At 42.6% G+C, this 22065-nt stretch overlaps 1 protein-coding gene across 10 annotated transcripts; it reads right to left on the reverse strand.

Moving 5' to 3' along the window:
• Positions 1-763: 763 nt before the first annotated feature.
• Positions 764-21328, reverse strand: nfyc (nuclear transcription factor Y, gamma). Of its 10 annotated transcripts, none has more exons than XM_085395451.1 (11): positions 21198-21328; positions 10413-10519; positions 10238-10306; positions 8407-8520; positions 6536-6631; positions 5316-5492; positions 3678-3746; positions 3093-3251; positions 2680-2784; positions 2478-2537; positions 764-2120 (listed from the first exon to the last, which is right to left on the reverse strand). In XM_085395451.1, exons 2-11 carry the CDS (start codon positions 10509-10511, stop codon positions 2001-2003), a joined length of 1068 nt encoding a protein of 355 aa, XP_085251577.1. In that variant the 5' UTR covers positions 10512-10519; positions 21198-21328; the 3' UTR covers positions 764-2000. The 10 variants fall into 10 exon arrangements, with proteins under 10 accessions (XP_085251577.1, XP_085251573.1, XP_085251575.1 ...); XM_085395447.1 differs by having other exon boundaries at positions 10238-10309; XM_085395449.1 differs by lacking the exon at positions 21198-21328 and adding an exon at positions 18134-18268 and having other exon boundaries at positions 10238-10309.
• Between the last annotated feature and the right edge of the window lie 737 nt (positions 21329-22065).

Genomic DNA, 22065 nt, shown 5'->3' on the forward strand with positions numbered 1-22065 from the left:
TGTTCACCTGATCTGAACCCCATTGAGAACCTGTGGTCCATCATCAAATGTGAGATTTACAAGGAGGGAAAACAGTACACCTCTCTGAACAGTGTCTGGGAGGCTGTGGTTGCTGCTGCACGCAATGTTGATGGTGAACAGATCAAAACACTGACAGAATCCATGGATGGCAGGCTTTTGAGTGTCCTTGCAAAGAAAGGTGGCTATATTGGTCGCTGATTTGTTTTGTTTTTGTTTTTGAATGTCAGAAATGTATATTTGTGAATGTGGAGATGTTATATTGGTTTCACTGGTAAAAATAAGTAATTGAAATGGGTATATATTTGTTTTTTGTTAAGTTGCCTAATAATTATGCACAGTAATAGTCACCTGCACACACAGATATCCCCCTAAAATAGCTAAAACTAAAAACAAACTAAAAACTACTTCCAAAAACATTCAGCTTTGATATTAATGAGTTTTTTGGGTTCATTGAGAACATGGTTGTTGTTCAATAATACAATTATTCCTCAAAAATACAACTTGCCTAATAATTCTGCACTCCCTGTATATGGCAAAGACCTGTTGTGGTGGGACGCGTCTACCTGTAAATATAGCATATGGTGATGCCTAGGTTGGTTCAGTCCTATCTCGTGGTCCTGGTGACTTTCTCTCCTGTCTCCCTGTATACTAGCAAGGTGCTTAACTGCCCTAAAACAATAAACAATGGAGACGTAGATTAGCTCTTAATAACACAAACTCAAAGATAACCAAACAGACCAAGTTGAGAAGGTATGGCTTTTAATTTTTTTTGTCGTCACAAAGTTTGTTTACAAAAAAAAACAGGAACATCAAAAATAAAATTGTACCTATCTATTGCATGTCATGCTGGCAGTTTGAACTACATGCAAAAACAACAATAATAATAACATTGATAATACTCATTACTGTACAAAAAAAATAAAAAAATAATGGGCAATATATCGGGCCAAACATCATTTTAAGCCAAAAGAAAAACACTCATTGAAAACAAGGAGAGTTCTATAAAAAGGGTGCTTTTCCCCCTCCAGACGGAGTCATGTGTTTGTACATGAGACTCAAACCGGGGCACAAGACTCGAGACTCGAAAACCACCCAAGCCGAGAGGGCTGTGTGAAACTGCATAGAGGCAGAAAAAAGTTTCCCCACTCTAAGGACAAAGGGATGGGGGGGGAAATAATCAGAAGAGTAAGGATGAATGTGCGTGTGCTTCCATCGCAAACATCACATTCACAAATAGCCTGTACAGTTTGAAGCCCTTACAACGTAAAGTCATGCGTCATCATCATTATGGAAAACACAACAAACTACATGAAAATATCCTTAAACCTCAACCTCTTCACTATCCCTTAGATTGACTTGGTGTATAAAGTGATATCTGAGGTATATGGTTTAGTTTTATCCAACTACATGACAAACAATGAGTAAGGTGGTTTTTTTTTAATAATGATAATAAAAAATAATAATAATAATAATAAAAAATAAAAAATAAAAATAAAAACTTCCCATGGCTACCCTAAACCTAGAGCAGCTTCTGTAGACAAAGACGGACATTTTCCAAATTCATTTCCAAATGAAGAGCAAGGTGTGAATCAACACTTTATAGTCTAAAAATCTGTAAAAGGTTGGAAATGACGGGAAGAAAAATAAATTTAGTCTGTGCAAAGACTGTTGTCAGGGACTGTGGAAGTGGCTGCACAACGTAAAGTCATCCATTCAATAAGGGTGACACAAGCACAAGATTGGATGATCATAACGTATGATTGTGAAAGAGTCAATCAGCGTCCCTTTGGTTTTTGATCCAGTGTAGTAAATTTATTACAAAACATGAGTGTTACAAGATTTCAGGTCCCTCGTTGCAATGAGCCGTGCTTAAAATGAATTATTGAGAGTCCTTTTTGTCAAAGTTGATGGCATCCGTCTGCATCGCGTGGCTGGTGTGCGTGCTGTATGTGTGAGAGGAGAAAGTCTCCTGGCAGGGCTCATTCAGTGCTGACCTGCGTGACCTGTGTGTCAGTTGTCTGGTTGGTAGACTGGATGAACATTGGCTGGGTCAGCTCCTGTCCTGCTGGCATTGTCACCTGCTGTATCTGATACAATTGCTGAGAAAAAGGAGGAAAGATGGCGAGGTTTAAGGTTGCGTGTGTTCAGTTTTCTGTGAGCTTTTTTTTATTAGATCTTAGTGGATTACACACCTTTCATTGTTACAAGATGACATTAAAAATGCTCAATAAGACATTTAATTTATGATCTTCTGATAACAATTCCCTCTACTGTTTGAATTAACAGGATTTAGAAGTGCAAATGTCCACTGGTTATCAGCCAGTTGTTTAAGTAGTTAAAATGAGACAATCCAAGAAAGATAGAAAAGCGTAAATAAGAACAATGTGCCATTTGTCACCTGAAAACAAATAAAACACTAAAATTTCAAAATTGTATTTATTTGTTGCATGTGTTACCTGGCCATCAGTAAACTGGCCGAATTGCTGCTGTCCTTGTTGTACTTCTGTCTGTGTGATCTAAAGAGAGAGCAAGTTATTCACTCACTGGGATTCACAAGCAGCTTCATACCATAACTGACAAGTGTAAACACATCCAGTCATAGTTTATTACAGCTAAGTGCTTGGACATCAGCTGGATTTCTTGCTGTTGTAGGGTTACCTGCTGGGTGTTTGCAAGAGTCTGAATCTGCCCCTGGACCACTTGTGCTCCAGAGACGGGCTGGGCTAGGCGGATGTATTGCAGCTGTCCCGTATTTAGTTGTACCTACAGCCAACCGACACAAGGGGGAGACAAAGTTTGGTTTAGAGAAAAGGTCATTTGAGCAGAGAGGTCACAGCCATTTTCCTGCTCTGGACTACAGGAATGAGAAACCTTAACGTTCCTCTAGTGAATTTTTAACCTTTTCGAACTTAACAGCTCACATCAAATACTGATGGATGTTAAATTCACATGTTTGTCTTGCACCACAATATCAAACAACATCATGCAGCAAACACATTACACTGTCCATCATCTCTCTTTAAAAAAAAAACAAAACTGATAATTTCCTTTTCCATCCTGTCATTTCTTACTGGGATTTGCTGGATCTCTCCAGTGTTGGTGATGATCTGCTGCATGACCTGCATGGTCTGACCTTGGGCTTGAGCTGTCTGAGCCTGACCCTGGGCTGTGGCAGCCTGGACAATCTGCACCTGCTGGCCTTCACCCACCTGCATGGCAACAGGCGCACTCTAAAGCAGACAAGAGCAGAAAAGAGAAGAAAACACAGATAAACAAACAGACGACACCGGTTGTTTACGTAGCAGAAGCATGTAGTTAAGCAAGGAAGCAGTAAATCATTATCTTTTCTGGAGTACAATAAATCTTAAACCAAGAGTTGGAAGCCTAGGTATCCTTAAATTTTAAGTCTGCGAGTAGCTTATTAAGCAGGCACAATAAGATTCAGGGACATAACGTGAAAACGCAGGTTCGTCCTCTCTCTCTGTTTTGTCTGCAGGTGATGTTTGTTAGGATCATGTGACAATCACCCCTAAAGACCTCAGTCACCTGAGCAGGACAGAGTTTGTAGGCGGCCATCACCTAAGAGGCTGTGGCACAAAGCAGTGGCCTCTTTCTCTGTGTGTGGTTAGCAAACATATGAAAGCATGTGTGTTTACCGTGATGGGCGTGCCCTGTGATTGCACCTGCACCTGCTGTAACTGCTGCATGGTGGCACCTTGCAACATCTGATGGCCGACAGAAAAGAAATGGGAAAATGAGAGAAAGACACATAGTGAGAAAGCAGCGAGTGCACAAACTCAACACAAAAACGTAAGCGGAACTGGCACGTATGCAGAGAAAGATTGAAATGTAGGAGCAGCAAACAGTGGCATATAGGCAGTTGATGACATTTACGAGCATGTTTATGAAATATGCAAGTAAAACGGGAGGAGGTTGATAAAAAGGATGATGTGAAATGATAAAAATTAAATTGTTAAAAAAAAAACACAAAAAGAAAACATGGTGGTAACTGAACAGGTAGTTAAAAATGTATAAAATACATCACAGTTGCATTTACAGAAGCTCAACAAAGGCCAACTGCAGATTTTAAGTTGTTGAGGGTTGTTGGCCTGAGAGAAAAGTGATAGAATCGGTACAGCACTGACAGTGACGCTGAAAGCGCCACACACAGACGCACAAATAAAGGATGTGAAATGGGAACTCGCCTCATTTTAATCTCTGCACTGACTTATACTTCTTCATCCTGCAGGACTACTGCTAACACCTTAATGCGCACTCCAAATCTGTTGTACCAAACATGACATCTGTCTGATGAGTTAGAAGTAATCCAATCAGCTCCGTCTTTCACATGGGAATTATGTCATTTGAATAGACAACTACGTAACCTTTAGTCCTGACATTACTAAGTGGATAAAAACAATCAGAGAAATGTTGCAAAGCTTCAAAATTTCACAGATTTTAATTTAAAACTGAGTTAAAATCTCACCTTTTTGAAGTGCCACCTTGTAAACAGTCAAAGATTGCGTTTACATAAGGTTAATGTCAAAGTGTGGCTTGGGACTGCAGCAGGAGCAGGAGTGTGAATCACACCAGGTCTAAACAAGTATGACAGCTCAGCTACAGGCAGTGTGCTGAATCAGCATGAAGCATCACACCAGCCCAGCAGCAAGGCTACATGACATGCAGAGTGCAAACCGGAGAGGAGAAGTGCTCAGCAGAAAAAGTAGCAGGAATGAAATAATTAGAGAGATGAACTGAATGGTGCCCCTACATATGTGTGCTTGTTATCTCGATGGGTGGTGAAAATGCAGAACCCTCAGGAGAAAAACCTCATCCTAGGACTCTGAGTGTGTATTTGTTTGTATATAAATGGGGATGTTGTTCCATTAAGAGGTTATTGATTCACAGTAAATAAGAGATCAGGGAACGTTCTGTTCCCTGTGTGCAAGGTGTCCATGTATGTGTAAAGCTGGATTTGCTGGGTGTGTTTCGATGCCGTATTAATCCTGCTGGCAGGAGAGTGGTCAGCTCCTACATGTTAGCTACGAATAATATCAATAAATCCAGTGAGTCAATCCAAGAAATATGAGACTCCTAGGACTTCTAGGAAGAGGACTTCTAGAAAGAGGTCATCTTTCAGGTGTTACTCCAGCACACAATGAAACCAATTTTTTTCCCCCTCTAAAGTACCATACATGAGTCTAACGGGGATTTTGCAGAATTAGTTTTTGCAGGTGGTTTCACTTTGAGTGTTTCCTTGCGACGTGCACTACAAAGCACATTGCTAACCGTACCTGTCCCTGTTGCGGCTGTGCGATGATGATCTGTCCGGGCTGGATGGTCGCCGCTGTCTGCGCAGCAGGTTGCTGGCCCTGCTGTGCGCCCTGCACCTGCACGGCTCCGGGCTGCTGGGCCAAGGTGAAGTAGTACTGCACTGGCTCTGCTGGAGCAACAGACTGACGCATCTCCTCCTGAGAAATATACACACATTGGACGCCTATCAGTCCGTTGCATCTCCATGAATTATTTTTACCGGTGTAACGGTAGACCGAGTCTGATAAATAACTGATGGGATGTGACTGGGGAAGAGTAACGTAATCTGGGTACAAGATCCATCCATACTGGTTGATAACATGCAATGCAAGTCCGGAGGCATGCTGAGGTGATGTGTTGGTGCTAATCAGCCTTAAAATTTCAGTATTACAACCTGTAATGCTAAAGGGGTAACTTACAAATCGAATGAAACTTAATAATGTGATAACCGCTGGCATGCTTTCCCTGGTCCAGCAACAGAAATGTAACATCAGGGTTGTCAGATAAATCAGGGCAGTTCAGCACCTTAAATGCTGAGCTGGTATACAGGTGTTAAACTTAAAACCCAATAAACTGTCCATAAACACCGACCCATATCATTTTGTTTTGTAATTCACTAATGAGCAGGCTTCGTCTGGATGAGGTTTCTCCATCACCAGAAGCGTAAACACCCCTCTCCCAGCTCCATGACAACACAGCTGAGAGTGTAGGATGTTTACATGTCTGGAGACAGTCTACGTGACAGCAAATTTAAATATCTCACTCTTCCACCTTTGAAAGTTCCTTATACATCAATTTAATGTAACTGATATTGGCCATTAATCGCCTGCCATAACATTTTAAGCAGTTTTCTTTCAGCATCTTCATTGAGTCATGTCCTGACCGGAGCCATGGTTTTAACACTTTGTTATAGCAGACACTGTATGGTACCAGCTTCCACAAACTAGTTTAATCACTGAGGTTACTGTTGGCGGTCTGAGGCAATAAGACGCTGCAAACATCCGACTGAAAGCCCTCGCTGTCAAAACCTCAGCTTCCAGTCAAGGATGTTTACAGCACCTCCAGGTTGCCAACAATGGAAAGTACCTGAGATGAATACCCAAATCATCAGCTCTTTATCCTGTGGTAACTTTAATGAGATACCAGCTGTTTCCCTGTCACAGTGTAGGTAATAAATACTATAATGAGGCCGCTTTCCTACCTGTCGTTTGGGGGGCTTCAGGTCGTCCCGGGGCACGATGTCAATCAGGAAGTCAAACTGGTCGAACTTTGTTATTGCCATGGCAATGTCATTCCTCTGTGAATATAAAATATAAAGAGAAAGTCAAGCAAAGAGGTCAGCGCTTTAGTATGCCAATTCTATATGCGCAGCCACCTATTTATAAACATGCCTCTAGGTCTGAGGTCATCACTCCCAAAACAACCAGACAAGGGAGATTTGTATACAGTTCCTAGTAGTACTTAGATGGGTGTTTGCTTTAATATTTGAATTTAAAGGATACGTTTAGAGCTTAATCAGTTAGTCAGCTCAAAACTCTAGCAACACATGCAGTATACAAAAGGACTGTGTTTCTAGACCAACACATCTTCATGAGTGTTATCATATAAAAAGGTATTAAGCAGAGAACCAAAAACACCGTAACACATTTATCCACATGCAAATCGACCTCTAGGGCACCCAAGCCAAAACATGCTGATCTACCCATAAACGTCTTTGTTCTACACAAGTTTTGACTTCTAGCAGATCAGATTGATAATTTATTGTGCGATTCAAATAACACTGTCTCCAAACAAAACATTACTAAAGGCAAACGGAATAATAAACCCACCACCAGAGGACCACAGTGAGAAACGCACATCTGTGTGTGAGATAAGTGTAAATGAGGACGAATGACATTTTCCTGCCCTCATGAGCACATTCTCTGCTTCTATACCCCTTCCTATATCCACACCAGTGTGCTGTCTCTGTGGAATTTTCCACAGGATATTGGCTGTCAGGACCCCCCACCCCCCTCCATTGTGACCCTCCCCTTCACTAGAGGCTATATTTAGTACCTTGATTAATATCTGGTAACATCAGGTCACATCCACACTTGTTCTATTGATGAGCGTTGCTATGGTGACCCCAATTGGCGTGCCCTCTTCACAAAAGGATCAGGCTCTACATGTGTATGCGTGTGGAAATGGAGGGCACCACTTTCCCTCACTTAGGGAAATGAAAAAAAAAATCCTGTATTCATGAAGTGAAGCATCACATGCAACTAATGCGTCATCTGTAGTGTACAAGGCAATTAACGTGTGCACAGTCACAGTAGATGAAGTTTCTATTTTAAAGTGTGCACTGCAGAGCTCTAAAAAACAGTTTCTTGACCAATAAAAAACATAGAACTACCATTTGGGACAGAGCTATATTAACAGCAAAACAAGTGTACTTCCAAAGCAGGCCTTCAGCACAAGACAAACTGTGATAAGATAGATTTTCTCCTCTTTCTACCTGCGTTGGCATACACAAACATATCCATGGACTGCTAATCTCTCAGAGGTATGTGAATAGATAAAGTGGACTTAAGGGCTTTCATGTTCTGCTCCACAGTTTTTCTCTACTTGACATGCAGGTGAGACATATTCCAGACTGATTCTTCTCAACCGCTTCCGTCAGTGCTTTCATGTTCTCCGATTCCTTTTTCATCCGTATCTTTCCAGGCCTCACCTTTATTCAGCTCTGGTACAGCAGAGGATGCTAAAAGGCACCAGGGGAAAAGTGGGTCACCGGCACCCGCCTGGATTTGCTTTTAAAGTGAATGGAGGGAGAAGGAACTTAACAGAGAGACCGTCCTCAAGGGGATGCTGGTATGGGGTCTCTGCTTGTACATGCACACTGACACTGGCACTTAGTGAATAAGAAGCACGAAACCAAAAAGATAGCCAATTGATGTCAGAGTGTGGGTATTACAACTGGGGCTGTGTGTGTATCGGGAGGTCCAATCCACTTAAAGTAGGATTTGCTAAGGATTACAAAAAAGCATGTCATATGGAGGAGTTTAAATATAAAGAAAAAGAAATGTCTATAACCTGTAGTGTGCGTCGCTTGTTGTCCTCGGTGTGGATCCACGCCCTGAGGGTGAGCTCTGTGATGAAGATCTGAGCTGCTTTGGCAAACAGGACCGGAGCTTCTGCGCTGATCATCTGTACAGTAGAGATAGTGTTACACCTGGTTAAACACACCCACAGTCCATCAATCAAACATCAGCAATTACACGAATCGCTCAGGACCTCAGTCACAGCCGGCCACATCAAAGTCACAGCTGCTGCAAAAATAACCAACAGATACATTCACTTGTTAAATAAAGACTGCGTAGTTACTAGCATAGATGCTTACGCAGAGTTGAGTGGGTACTTTTAATCTATTTCTTTCTGCTCATAAGCACTGAACTCTAAAATCAATTCCCATAAAAATGTATTTCTTATATGTTCATAAAAGCAATGCTTAAATGAACAGTTGTACTGACGCTATAACACTCACACATGCTTGCACTGCATCTGTGCAAGGTGCTGTGTCAGGACTGACAGAAGAGTCTTTCCTTCGGATATGTTAGTGATCTCCTGATCTCTTTACCGCTGTAAGCTGCTGCTTATCTAAGGGGATAGTATTCTTGACACGACATACTCAAGCCACACACAAACACAGAGCAGAGGCTTTCTTTTTAGAGGCTATGAACAATTCTGACTGACAATCAGGTGTAATGGGGGGGGGAACCACTCCTCCATGACTCGTAACTGCCTGGTGGAGTGGTTCCTTCTGTCACATCAAAAAAAAGAAAAAAAGCCACGTTAACCTGAGCAGATCTTCAAATGTAGCAGTGGTATTACAATATGGCCCAAATCAATGCTTTTATCTGTAATAACTTGTGATATTCTTCTGGTTCATTTTAGCCATTAACATGAAGTGCAATTCCCAGCAAAGTGGGTTATATTTTAAAAATTCCACAAGTGGAAAAAGAGAAATCTTAAAACCAAAAAGCAGTTCACTGCTACAAATGTCTGCATTAGCAGCTTTCTACATAAAATCACATTAATTAGCTACTTGCTACACTGCAGGTCTTGCAATGTCACAAAATGATGCCCAATTATTCCTTCACGCATCGATAATGTTTTAACGTAAACCCATTTGATTTAAAAAAAAAAAAAAAAAAAAGAGCTACTATCACCAGTGGCTGCTGAATGCAAAGAGTTGATACAACTTTTTAATTGAAAAATTATCTTTAATTATGAAATAATAATTGCATCTTTGAGTCCATTTATTGAGTGGTCTGAGCACAAAAAGCCACAGACCAACAACTTGATAAGAACCAAGCTTCAAATGAATCAACAATTTCCAACACAGCAATACGTTTTTGTCAGAAAATAAAGTTAAACTAGAAATATCAAAGGGGCAACCAATTAAACGAAAACAACAGAACTACATTTTGCCATAATTTGTCCTGTCCCAGGGGACTGGAGTAGTTTCTTCCATATAGATGGATCATGACAGGTCACCGTGTGGTCTGGTATGTGAATTATATATTATGTAACTTCACAGTTACCAGACACAACCCAAATCACCAGCTATGGAACGTTTTGACCCAACGCGCTGGACAGAGCTCTTTATTGCACGTCTGTCAAAAAACACCACGAGAAAATACATCTGCAGGGAAGTGGAGTATCACCTCACAAGATACTTTTTTTTTTTTTTTTTTTTTTATTTGGGGGGCCTAGGATTAAGCTACATGTTTCCCACTTTTGATAGCATGTTCTTTAAAACAAGTATGGCACACCCTTCGTGAAAGGCATAGTAATAAAGATATCTAGTTCTTTTTAATACACACCCTCTCTCTCAGTTTCATTATTCAGGTTCTCCTCTTACCTTCACATCCTCATCCAACTTCATGATTTTCTTGATTCGGGCTAAAGGCAACTCCTGCACACGGAAATCCTTCTGAGGACAACAGATTGATACAGTTAAGTACAGAATAAAGCTGAAACTGCAACTTTTTCCTTTTTTTCTGCATTATTTGTCTGTTTGCATGAGTGTTACGTACCACAGTCAAGTTCCTGATCTCCTCCATGACACGAGGCCAGAAGGACTGCAGTGTTTGTTGGGCATCGCTGCCCGTGGCTCCAAAACCATCTCCAGACATCTTCTAATCTGCTCAAAGAGAAGAAGAGAAAGAAGATGATGGATACAAGAAAATGATCGATCATTTCAAAGCAAAAAACAAGCGATATGGAGATTCGGAGACAGATCAAGAATGTAATACCATTGCAAAACAAGGCCTTACTGCACAGAGCTCTTCCTGTGTGTCAGAACCACATATCCTATCAAAGTCTGTAATTATAATACAGTGAAATTGAAAATAGAACCCCGGCAGGCTTCTATTATTGTCCCTGTGGGATGTTGACAAGCCTAAGAACCCACCAATAGACTGGCTGCGCACTCCACGATTATGAATGGGTCCCTCACCTTTGGCACATAGCTGCAGCTCCTCTACAAACACGCACATCATGTGCAAGTCAACTGCTTTTGGTGAGCCCGCAAGTGAACAGTGTTGAAGCAACAGATGCAAGAGTGTGCCATAAAGAAACAACCTAATTGCAAACTGACAAATTGTGAAGACACGCAGAGATACAAACCATCCAAATAAACTGAAATAAATTACTGCTAACACAGCCAGAGCTCCTACAGAGGATCCAACGGTTGAAAGAGGATCCAGCAGGTTACTATGGCATGCCAGGAATCTGCTGGAGGAATATTAGCCGGCCTGTCTGAGCATGTAGAGCTTCAAGTGCCCTGATTGTTCCACCTCACTCTCCCCCTTTTCTCCGTACCTCGATGAAAAGATTGAGCAGGAGGGAGAAGACGGAGAAACGTGAAGGTACAGAACAAGAGATGAGTGTGTAAAGCTACTCAAGAGAGACCGGATGTGTTTGTGTGTGTTGCTGTGGGAGGGCTAGTGCCTTGTCCAGTTCAGCATTAATCCAGCGCTAAGACAAAGTGCCAAAGGCTTTAGACAGATACTTTGGGGGAAGTAAGAGACAGACAGGGCCACAGCGACACTGCTATGCAAACCAGCAATGTGGGTCAAACAAGACAGAAAAAGGGAGACACAGAGTGGTAGAAAAGGAGATATGTCACTATAAAGAAAATGTTAGAAGAATGAAGGGGGGGGGGGCTTCTTTTTCTTTTCTCACCCTGGGCCAACAAGCATGAATAGTTCCATGTCTGGTTCAGCTGACAGACCAATACATTACAAGAAACAGCCTTTCAAACACGCCATCCAGTGTCTCTCCCTCTAGGTTCAGTCACAGCTTTGTTGTAAGGGACTGTTTGACTTTGGGGCCACATCAGCTCTTTTAACTGCAGCGCTTAAGTGCAGTTATAAATATTTTAAACCAATGAACGACTGATTCTGCATGCAGGCTCGTTACCTGATTGATTTTTGACAGGAAAGATTGACTCTCCTGCAAGTTGCATCAGTAGAATAATATAGAAGAAGCACTGCTGCATCCTGTTCTGTTGTTCAGTTTTCGACAGACAGTAGCCTAAATCAATAAGACAGAATGCCGGGTGAGAGAGGGGGGAGAGGGGGCTTTATATAAATCAATCAGGCCGCTTGTAGCTATGGCATGCCAGGCTAGTGATTGACCTTGACAGTGTCTCTCCTTCCCTGTCTGACGCTCCAGTGTCCAGTTGCATTTCAAGGTTGATTGAAAACCTGCAGTCTCCAGAACAATCCCAGCATCCCACAGGGCAGGAATGACTGATGGGAATTGTAGTTTTTTTTATTCCTCCATTCTTCCCACATAAGACAGGTGGACTGACCTCTGCCAGTTCTTTTGCTGCCTCCAAGTACCTTGCAACAAAATGAACCCAAAGACGGGATGAACAAAATAAGCATCATCCACATAACACATCATCTTGTAAACAAAACAATTTGGTATCAATGAATGTGCATTATATGTGAGACTATGTGGTTCAAACTGGGGCAAAATAAGACGATGAGAAACAAATAATTAGGCTTAGGATTACAGAAGCCCTATCAGTTATAAAACGGCAACTATAAAACACATAAACCTCCCAAGTTCCTCCTCCTGCGCCCTTATACACCTCACTTCTCATAAACTAAAGCTGTTAGAGGAGTGTGCTAATATCAAACCACACACAAACCCCCAACTACCTCTTTCTGACCCTGTGACCTTCAATGTAAATATACGCAACTACATTAACCACAGCGGCAAAAAGAGGGAGGGGAGGTGCAGGGGAAGTCGCTATGTGAGAAGAAATGAGAAAGCATATGTGAGGAGAGGCATGCTAAAGCGTGAGAGAGGAAAGAAGCAACAGAACAATATAAGCGAGAGAGAAGAGAAGGCTAAGTGTCAACATGCCCTTGAGCATTGCTCCTCCAGCTTGGTAGCATATTCTACCGAGTATATAACTGCATAACCAAATTGCCCAATGCTTTGCATCAACGGAAAGTTTGCGTGGGAGCCGATTCCGCTGACTTTGTGCAACACCTTCTATGGTCTGGGCCTACCCTTGTCAAATAAACACAGTGAATGGGGCTATCCTCTGCACGAAAAAAAAAAGTTGAATCTCCTCAAAAGCTAATAAATGTCAACACTGTAAGACACGAAAAAGGTCTGGAGATTGATGCAAAGTCAAGACGGCTTATTTTATCTGAAGGGATAAGCACCATTTACCTCCATATTTCAGTTCAGCAAGCTTTAAAGCGCTACTTAAATGGAAACTTGTACTATTACTAAAGAATTTTCTTGCTAGTCCAGTTCACTTCTTACTACTTATGGGGAGCGTTATCAGTCACTCAAGATAAAGTCTCTGTAAATGTTGTGCTTGTGTTTGCTTTGAAGCAGACTCGCTATTGCTAAAAATTCCAAATTATTCTGTTGAATCACGCAATGAAATTGACAAGCTCATTCCTGCTGTGTTGTTCTAATCTGCTGCTGTTGCTATATTAGGGTACATGGTGTTGTTCTCTGCTGTGCTTCTCTCTTCTCCTCTTCCCTGCAGCTCTGTTGTCCTTCATCAGGTCATCGAGACAGAATCGCTGGTGTTGGGTTTCCTTCAGCTCTTTTCTATGTGTGCATCTTTGAGGACAAACGTCTCGACCTCGTCGACTTCGTTCCAACACAGCAACTTGCTCTTCCTCCTTCAGCAGCTCTACAGTCTCTTCTCCTAGCGCTTCCCTTCTCCCTTTATCACTCACGAGTATGCTTTTCTTGCATTTTCTGTCTTGTCTTACTTTCACCTGATCTCTTTGAGAAAGTCAACACTGCTCGGCTTCCAGCAGCTGAATCAGCGCTAATGCTGTTCTGCCAGCCGGGCCCTGCATCTCTATCTCATCCTCACCTCCCTCCCCACTCTTTCTGGCACGTCACATTAAGTGGCCATTCACAGCAGCACTGGCGTCTCGCTCGAACTCTGACATCACACCGCTTTACATGAGCTTTCAATTCCTGTCCAAATAAATCCGATAGGACCCCGGCTTGATGGCAGGCAGAAATGCAGCAAACTGGAAACAAGGAGATCGTATCGCTTGGCTGATCCGTTTTTGTTTTTTTCTTTTTTTAAAGATAAGTGAACGAGAAAAGAAGAAGTAACATGCTTCTTTCTGCACAGTGACAATGTGCGAGATAACAGAGTTGGAATTAATTAACTGGCTTCTAGTTAAAGTGAAATGTTCTGCTTTTAATTGCCCTCTTAATGACCTGACAATCTGTGTAAACTGAGCCCAATTCTGAGGAGCATATTTGAAAGTGAACAAGTCGAGGCAGTGTGGGAGGACCTGAAGCCCCACTCGAGGCTACCGAGTGAACTTTTCACTGAGGTGTTTCAGTATCGCTATCACCGCCATGGATGATGAAGAAGCAGGCAGCTCATCTCAGATCTCTCTGTCACGTCACGTGTAAGCAAATGTAAAGCTAAGATAAAGTGAATCATATACTGAACCTTTATATATTTATACTGAATCTTCAAAGCCGGTTGACCATTTTTAAAATAATATTAAATATGAATATAAAGAGTTATCGCTGCCTCACCATTTTTTCAGATTAGTGTACAACTGCATGACAGCTACTACAGCAGTTGTAGTTTTAAAGAGTGACTTCTTGCTTTACAACTCTCCTTTCAATTCCCAAGGTTATCATATCTTTGCACATATAAAGACAACTGAGTTGACAGAAGAAATAGATTACTTTCAGTTTCTGTGCGTATTATAACCTCAGAGTAACCTTCTGCATTGTACCCTTCACACTTTCACATGTCAGCCTGGACAAAGAGTAAATACATACCCACATAGACTAGTTACCACCAAGAAGAAAGGTGAGATTTTTTTTCCTAAGATATAATACCAGCTATTGGATAGTCACTGGTCCACTGAGAGGTCTTAGGCAAGAAGTTAAATTTCCACATGCTGCTTTGTCACAAAACTGTCAGTGATGCAGAGTGGGCATTTCTGGAGGAAGGTCACCTAAGGTTGAAATCTGCTAGATTTCAACTAGATCACTAAGCAGAAAACTCAGTATAGTGCTCACATAAACCAAGCTATGTCATTTGGACATTTGAGAACCTAACCAATGTTTAATGATGACTGTTTAATAAGACAGCTTTATCCTGATTTAGTGCACTCAGTCTGTTGGAACAAATACAGCCTAAGTAACAAACGTCACACTAACAAACACTGATGTTAAATCGTGGTCATAAATCCAATGAGCGTATCCACAGATTCTCAAATATTAAAGCACTAACCGTGCTGAACCCGATCACAAATACCAGTCAGAAATAAACTGGCAAGGATACAGCATACAGGGTAAATGATCTACTCAGGAAAAAACAAAAAACAAGAAGTTTGCAGCCAGGAATTACAGATTAACTACTCAAATGCACGCAGTGGTTTCACAGATGGTGGTACAATTAAATATGAACAGACAGGATTTTAATGACACACATGCTCACTTTGACCTACAGCGTAACATCCTTTTGGCATGGCCGGACCGATCTAGCCGACCCAACGGCCCTGTAAACTTTGCCCTTGGTTCTGCTTCAAGCCAACTCCAGGAAGTGCTAGTCACTGATCTCCCAAGGTCATTCAACAGAGGAGAGAAACCAGAGAGGGGGGGGGGGGAGAGAGAGAGAGAGAGATGAAAGAGAGAAGGGGAGGGAGAGGGGGAGGATAGAAAAGAGCAGGTTTTCCAACTTTCACTGCAGCACTTAAGTGACCCCAGCGGTTCAGGCGGTGTACTTTCTAAGAAGCCTAATGAAAACACCACATAATGTACATACTAGCTGTGCTCTGCATCCCGCTTTTAATTTCACTTCTTCTTGGGCCTCTCCTTCCCTCTGCATGTTTCCCTCTCGGTGCGGTTGGAGAGACTGCAGGAGTCAATCTCACATTCCTATGACCTTCATCCAATGCTAGGCCCAGTCTCTGGCGTCAAAGTAGGCAGGGCTAAAGGCACCTGCATATTACAAGCTGGGATACGGCCGACTCCCCCTGGGTGCCGACACACACTGTCTTTAGTGAAAGTGTACACATGTAAGAGCACAGTGGGGGCGGGAACAAAAGAGTAAACCTACAGTTGCTGTGGTCACCTTAGTGATGAGCGGAAAGGCCTAGCTATGTGCAAGAGGTTTGCGTGTTTTGTTTACTTTTTCCTCCCCTGGTGTGCCTATGGTTTGGCGTAGGGTACAAATGATATTCAAATCTCATGCAGACCGCAGCCAACCCTGGGATTTGGCAGCGAGGGCTTCAACTTAAGAGTTATTTTTAGTCTCCCTCTCTCAATCTCCCTCGCTTGCTCGCTCTTTCCCCAACGGGACTTTGTTTTGTCAAAGGCACCAATGGAAACTTTCAATTAGGGAGAAAAGGAGGAGAGAGGCACGGAGTCAGAGGCAAAGTGAGAGAAGAGGCACCCTACACAGATTCCATCAGAAGAGATCAGATCAAACTATTAGCCTCCTCTGCCCCTGAAGCTGACAAGCTGACAGTCTGTCCCATCTGGGTGTCTGGCACTGTCATGGTGAGGGGCCTGGGGGGTCCTGAGGTCACTGCAACCAGCTGCACCTCCACCCCTGGGGACTACTGACGCCAACAGTGACAACAACTCTCAGAGATATCCTCTCCACATATACAGCAAATCTTCTTTTAACATGGATGTCTTCTTTGCTGCTGAACTCTGCGCCACCATCTGCCATGAAAATGTTAATTGGGACATTAGGAGAAAAAGTGGGGTCTTGGCCAGCGACCCCAAGACTCTGTGGCCACAGGGCCCAAGGACACCACTGAAACAGCAGAGTGCATCTAAGCACAAAGTCAGTATCTGGCTGCCGTGCACTTCTATGCAGTCGATAACGGGGCACTGAGTACGTGAAGCGTGTTTGTGTGCACACTGGTCCAAAGTCAAAACAAGTGACATCCAAAGACAGAGCAATAATGCAAAGTGAAATTCGACGATGAAAACATAATGCTAAACAGCTATATTATTTTATGAACACCGTTCTGTAAAACCATATAGCACTGAAATGACAAATGAAGGACGTAGATGACAGCCATGCACGTAAATACACAAATTGCACAACACCAATCTCCCAAGGTGAGAACTACAGGACAGGTGAGGGGAGGGGGAGGAAATGGGGGGGGAGGGGTGAGGATGGCTGTAAAGGACAGACATCTCATCGTTGCAGAGTGATGGAGAAACATCAAAAAGTGGACTTTTTTTTTTTGAAAAAAAACCAAAAACCAAAGACAACTTAAGGTCTTCTCGCTGTGTATGTGTTCAGCTGTCAGACTTACCCCTGTGCCCTTCATGGTGAACGACCTGGAGCACAGCAGAGTAGAGAGAAACAGATAGCCCTGTCCAAGTCTCCTTGAAAGCAGCAGCAGAGGCAGCACAGAGGTTGACAGAAAAACTCTCGTGCTCCTTCACTTCCTTCAGTCCCCCTGATCGTATCAACAGACAAAAGGCACTCTGGCTGGCTTTAAAAAGGCTTTAAGCCCGGACACAGAGCGAAGAGCGAGCCCCCCCCTTCTTCCACCCCTCCCTCTTTTCTCTCTCTCTCCCACTCTGCCTTTACACATTGCCCCGTCTCCTTCAACAGCCTCCCAATGTTCTCTTCCAACCTAGACATACAACCCCGTCTCTGCTGTTTCTCTTCAGCCCAATTCCCCTCAACTCGCTGACCTTCTCTCTCTTTCTCCTCCTTTTCTGCTCCCTAACCCTCCTCCTCCTCTCCCATGTGTTTGTCTTTGAGGTGACCCCTGGCCTGGTGCAGAGAAGAAGGTGAGAAGGAATAGAAGGACCAGCACAGCGGCAGGCAACAGAGCAACAGCAGGCAAACAGTACAGCGGCACTCCCGACTCACAGACAAAAATCTCTAGCCTCCTTCCCCTTTAACATTCAAGAGTAATCAATCTAGCATGCTACATGATACTCAAACCCCGCCTCACAGCCAGCTCCCACCTCACTCCGATACTCGAAACCAATGAGACGACTGTGTCCTCACACACTATTGGTAGCCACACACACCAATCAGCTCTGACAAATCCCCTGCTCCTCCTCTTTCCTCTGCCCAACCCCCTTTTACCGACAGCCAACTTCCTGCTCTAAGTTACCTTGAGCTGCAGGATAGGGGTCAGGGAAAAGAAAAGAGGAAGAGAGAGTAGACATGAGTATAGATGGAAAAGAGCAGATAAAGTTGTGGAAAGCTCTGCAGGGAGTGCGTGAGGGTGTGCTGGTTGTGGCTTGCCTTGCCATTGTCTGTCCTCAAGCGGTCTCTACTTCTCCTGCTGCTGGACGGATGAAAAAGCTTCCACGGGCTGCTCTCTGACAACTGCTCTCTGCTTATTTACAATGTCAAACTAAATGTCTCCCTAAGCCCCGCCTGCGCTCTGCTTGTACAGGCTGATGGCAATGTGATGCAGGCAGCTAGGCGGGTCCCTTATTGGCTGAACCAAGTGCCAGAATTGATGCCGCATGTTGCATCCACATGATTTAAAGTACAAAAGCATACTAAGCAGACTCCCTGTCTCATACCTGTGCACGGTCTTACATGCACACCCACACACATGCACATTTTGTCCTTGCATTCTCAGTTATCCTTGCTCACAGTCACAGGTACACAATGAAAACATCTAACCTCCAGCCAGCCTACCTCTAACAATGAGATCACGTCACTCTTAATATTATTCTAACAGAGGAACAAATATGTCTACATGCATGGTCATGCATTATTTATTCAGAATATGAATTAGCTACATGAACTCCATTCAACTCATTTTTTGAGGCAACTTAATGCAACCACTATAAATCCCATGACATCTTACACAGTGTCAATGAAATACACACAATAAACTATTCTGTGCAAAACAAATCAATGGAGAGCCTTTGTACAAAATGGAACAATCAGCTGACTAGATAGCAGTTGTGGAAGAAGGCAGAGAGAAAAAAAAAAGAAAAAAAAAGAGAAAGAGTTCATTTGACTCTCATCCTATTTGTGGATAAACAAGAATTAAGAGATATGGGTGAAAACCCATAAACAAAGACAATGTTGTCTTGACCCCAAAAACTGTGCTCACAGCAACTTCCACAATGGTAACGTCATCAAAAAAACCATGTCAGCAATGTCACACAATGTCCTTCTTGTTAAGTCTCCATTGCTTAAATGTGCATACTTTCGACACAAAAACCTTTAGTTTGCAACTCAAGAGAGTGATTTTAGTACTCATGTGCACAACTCATGATGTTTAATGCACCACCTACGATGTGAATGCTTCTACTTCTAATGGGCAAACCTGTTAAAAGCTTAAAGTAAACTGCTGAGATGCGACCAAGTGGCGGTGCAGCCCAAAGGTTAAGCTTTAATTAAAAAAAAACAAAAAAAAAACATACAGACTGTAGAGAGGAACACATCCAGCTACAAAAGTCTGGAGAGATAATAAACTGCCCTATCAATGAAAAACCGTGGTGGGGGTGGAGTGGGGACCGGAAGGATGGAGAAGGACAGAGAGGAGAGTTGCTACAGGATGGGAGGGGTAGAACAAGTGGAGGGAGGGCGAGAGCACAAGATAGACTCAAGAGAAACAAAGCTAAATGTTCCCTTTACTATTTTTGTGAGGAGCATGGGGACTAGAGCAGGTACTACAGACATCCAGTTAATGATTAGAGCAGAGCTGCACAAAGACTAATCTCTCCACTGCTGCTGCCATGCTCGAACAGCTCTCTGTAGCTGCATTCAGCCTACCCAAAATGCCTCAGTAATGACACCTGGCAAGGTCACCGCAGAAATGAGACCTTCCCATGACCTGTACTGCCCATAGCAGGAACATGTTTGCTTTCTCTGACGCTGTTTAGAGATAAACATGCACCAAGTAGACGTTGGGTTTCATAAACACAGCAGCTACCCTGAGGGTAGCCAGGCCAAGCATTCACCTGCAAACATGGAAAAAACACATGAGCACCTGCAAAACGACATGGTAAGCTGGGTGACTTGCACACAGCTTACTTATGCTGTCTAAGGTGTTCTAATATCCCAGGCTTTTTAAATATGATCTCAACTGCTCAATTAAACCTACACACAAATGATGACGTAATGCATACCTTCTCTAGAGAGATAAAGTTTACTAAGCTGCACACCGTTTTTGCCCCGCTGATAAGAGCTGATTAAACTCTCATATTCTTTATTAAGTTCTTATTTTCGTGGGAACACAAAGAGACTATTGTTTTTTGCACACAGGTCGTAATGAGAATGGGGTGAATGTCTGTTAGGTTTAAAGCATAACTAAACTAAATATTAACTTGGTGAAGCTTCATGTTGTGTGACTTTGTTTGGTTAGTATGGTTGAAAATACATTTGTATTCATTAATTGAACACTGTGTGAAGATTTTTTCCCCAAAGTACTAAATAGTGGAAACAAAGGCATGATATAGTCATCACAGGGAATTCACACGAAGACTAGAGCAGCTTTGCTGTTTAACACCCCAGCATTTAGCACGGAGTTTGACTTCAAAAAGTCGCTACATTATAAGGTGTTTGGGTTTAACACAGAGGCTAACAGGAGCCACTGAATTCAATGCTATATTCAACGCTAGCATACGGAAGCCGGTATATATTCGTCACACAAAGGATGCTAAATAAACTACAAAATACTGAGATGCACTGTAGTGCTGTGTATCCACTGTGAAATGCTTAACGGAGTAGGCGTAGGGAGACACATGCAGCATACTAGCTAATAGGATGGTCACTGCCGACGGTGACTTTATGCTAACGTTAGTGGAGTTAATGTTAGCTTGCTGGGGATACAGACTGATGAGCGCTGTACAGCTCAGCGTGTGTAATTTTAATTACCAGCTGACAGCGAGTCTTCCAACATATGAAAGTTTGCAAAGGTTTGCAATGCTAGGAAGAAACAGTCTAACCAATAAAGACAACGTTTGGATCTGTCCTTCAGACCAATCAAACCTCGGACTAGATTCCACCAATCAAGGTTTTTAGGGCTAAGTTCGTTCTGCAACTGGCGCCATTCGGGGTCAGGAGCAAATAGCCAGTGTCTGACAATCGCTCGGATATGAGCCAAAATGGTGGACACAAAACATCAGTTTCCTGAGCGTCCGTGATCCTTTCAGCGGGCCACCAATAAGCGCCTCAGAGAGCGGGGAGGGAAATGGCGCCTATGTTCATCTTCCAAAACAATCGTCTATTGGTCAAGAACAGCAAATGAAAAGAAGCGAAGTAATTACCGCTACCTCCAGCCAACACGGACAACTTTCATGTAAACACTCCACATATAAATGAATTTTAATTTCTTACTCACTTTCTTTAACGGGTTCGAAGTGAAGTCCAGCTCAGCGTATTATTTATTTTATTTAGCCTGCAAGGGGAAACAAGATGGCTGCTATTCGAACCGGAAAGAGTCCAACGCGATGACGTAGAGGTTACGTTCCCTGAGAAACAGCGTCAGTTTTTTTTTAATTATTTGATTCACTAAACAGTTAATTGCTCAGGTAGTCCTCATTTATAGTAAAATTAGCAAAGTGACTTGGAAAAAACAACAAATGCATTTTATATATACACAGATACACAAAATGAGCATCGGAATGGGGGAAAAGGTGATTTCATTGACTTTGAATGAGGCATGGCTGCTGGTCTGAGTATTTCAGAAACTGCTGATCAACTGAGATCTTCACAGTCAACCAAAAAAATAAATATATCAAATCAAATCACTTTTATTGTCACATCACATGTGCAAGTACACTGGTACAGAACATGTGAGTGAAATTCTTGTGTGCAAGCTTCATCCATATATCCAGTGAGTTCTCTGAGAGAAAATGCCTTGTTGATGTCAGTGGTCAGAGAACAGACTGTTTCAAGCTTAGAGGAAGGCATCAGTCACTCAAATAACCACTCATTAAACACAATTTATGCAGCAGCGTATTTCTTAATGCACAATAAGTCCAACCTTGAAGTAGATGAGCTTTAGCTGCAGAAGATCACATTGGGTGCCACTTGTGTCAGCTAAGAACAGGAAACTGAGGCTACAATTTGCCCAGGCTAAGCAAAATTGGGCAATAGAAGATTGTAGAGCAGTCAGTGTTTTCCTCAGAGTCTCACTTTCTGCTGCAACATTCAGATGGTAGGTTCAGAATTTGGCATAAATATGAAAGCCCTTCCCTTTATAACCA

The sequence above is a fragment of the Rhamphochromis longiceps genome, linkage group LG22, assembly GCF_057381845.1.
Source record: "Rhamphochromis longiceps isolate RC_006_pf linkage group LG22, R_longiceps_female_GT1.1, whole genome shotgun sequence".
Taxonomy (NCBI): domain Eukaryota; kingdom Metazoa; phylum Chordata; class Actinopteri; order Cichliformes; family Cichlidae; genus Rhamphochromis; species Rhamphochromis longiceps.

What these genes read in the sequence shown, in the direction of transcription:
- nfyc (XM_085395447.1), bottom strand. Translation starts at nt 10,511, where the DNA reads ATGTCTGGAGATGGTTTTGGAGCCACGGGCAGCGATGCCCAACAAACA. An exon ending in AGTTGGATGAGGATGTGAAG is followed by an intron (nt 8,521 to 10,237) that starts GTAAGAGGAGAA and finishes TCTACTGTACAG; the next exon opens with ATGATCAGCGCAGAAGCTCC. An exon ending in CTCTTGCAAACACCCAGCAG is followed by an intron (nt 2,538 to 2,679) that starts GTAACCCTACAA and finishes CTCTCTCTTTAG; the next exon opens with ATCACACAGACAGAAGTACA.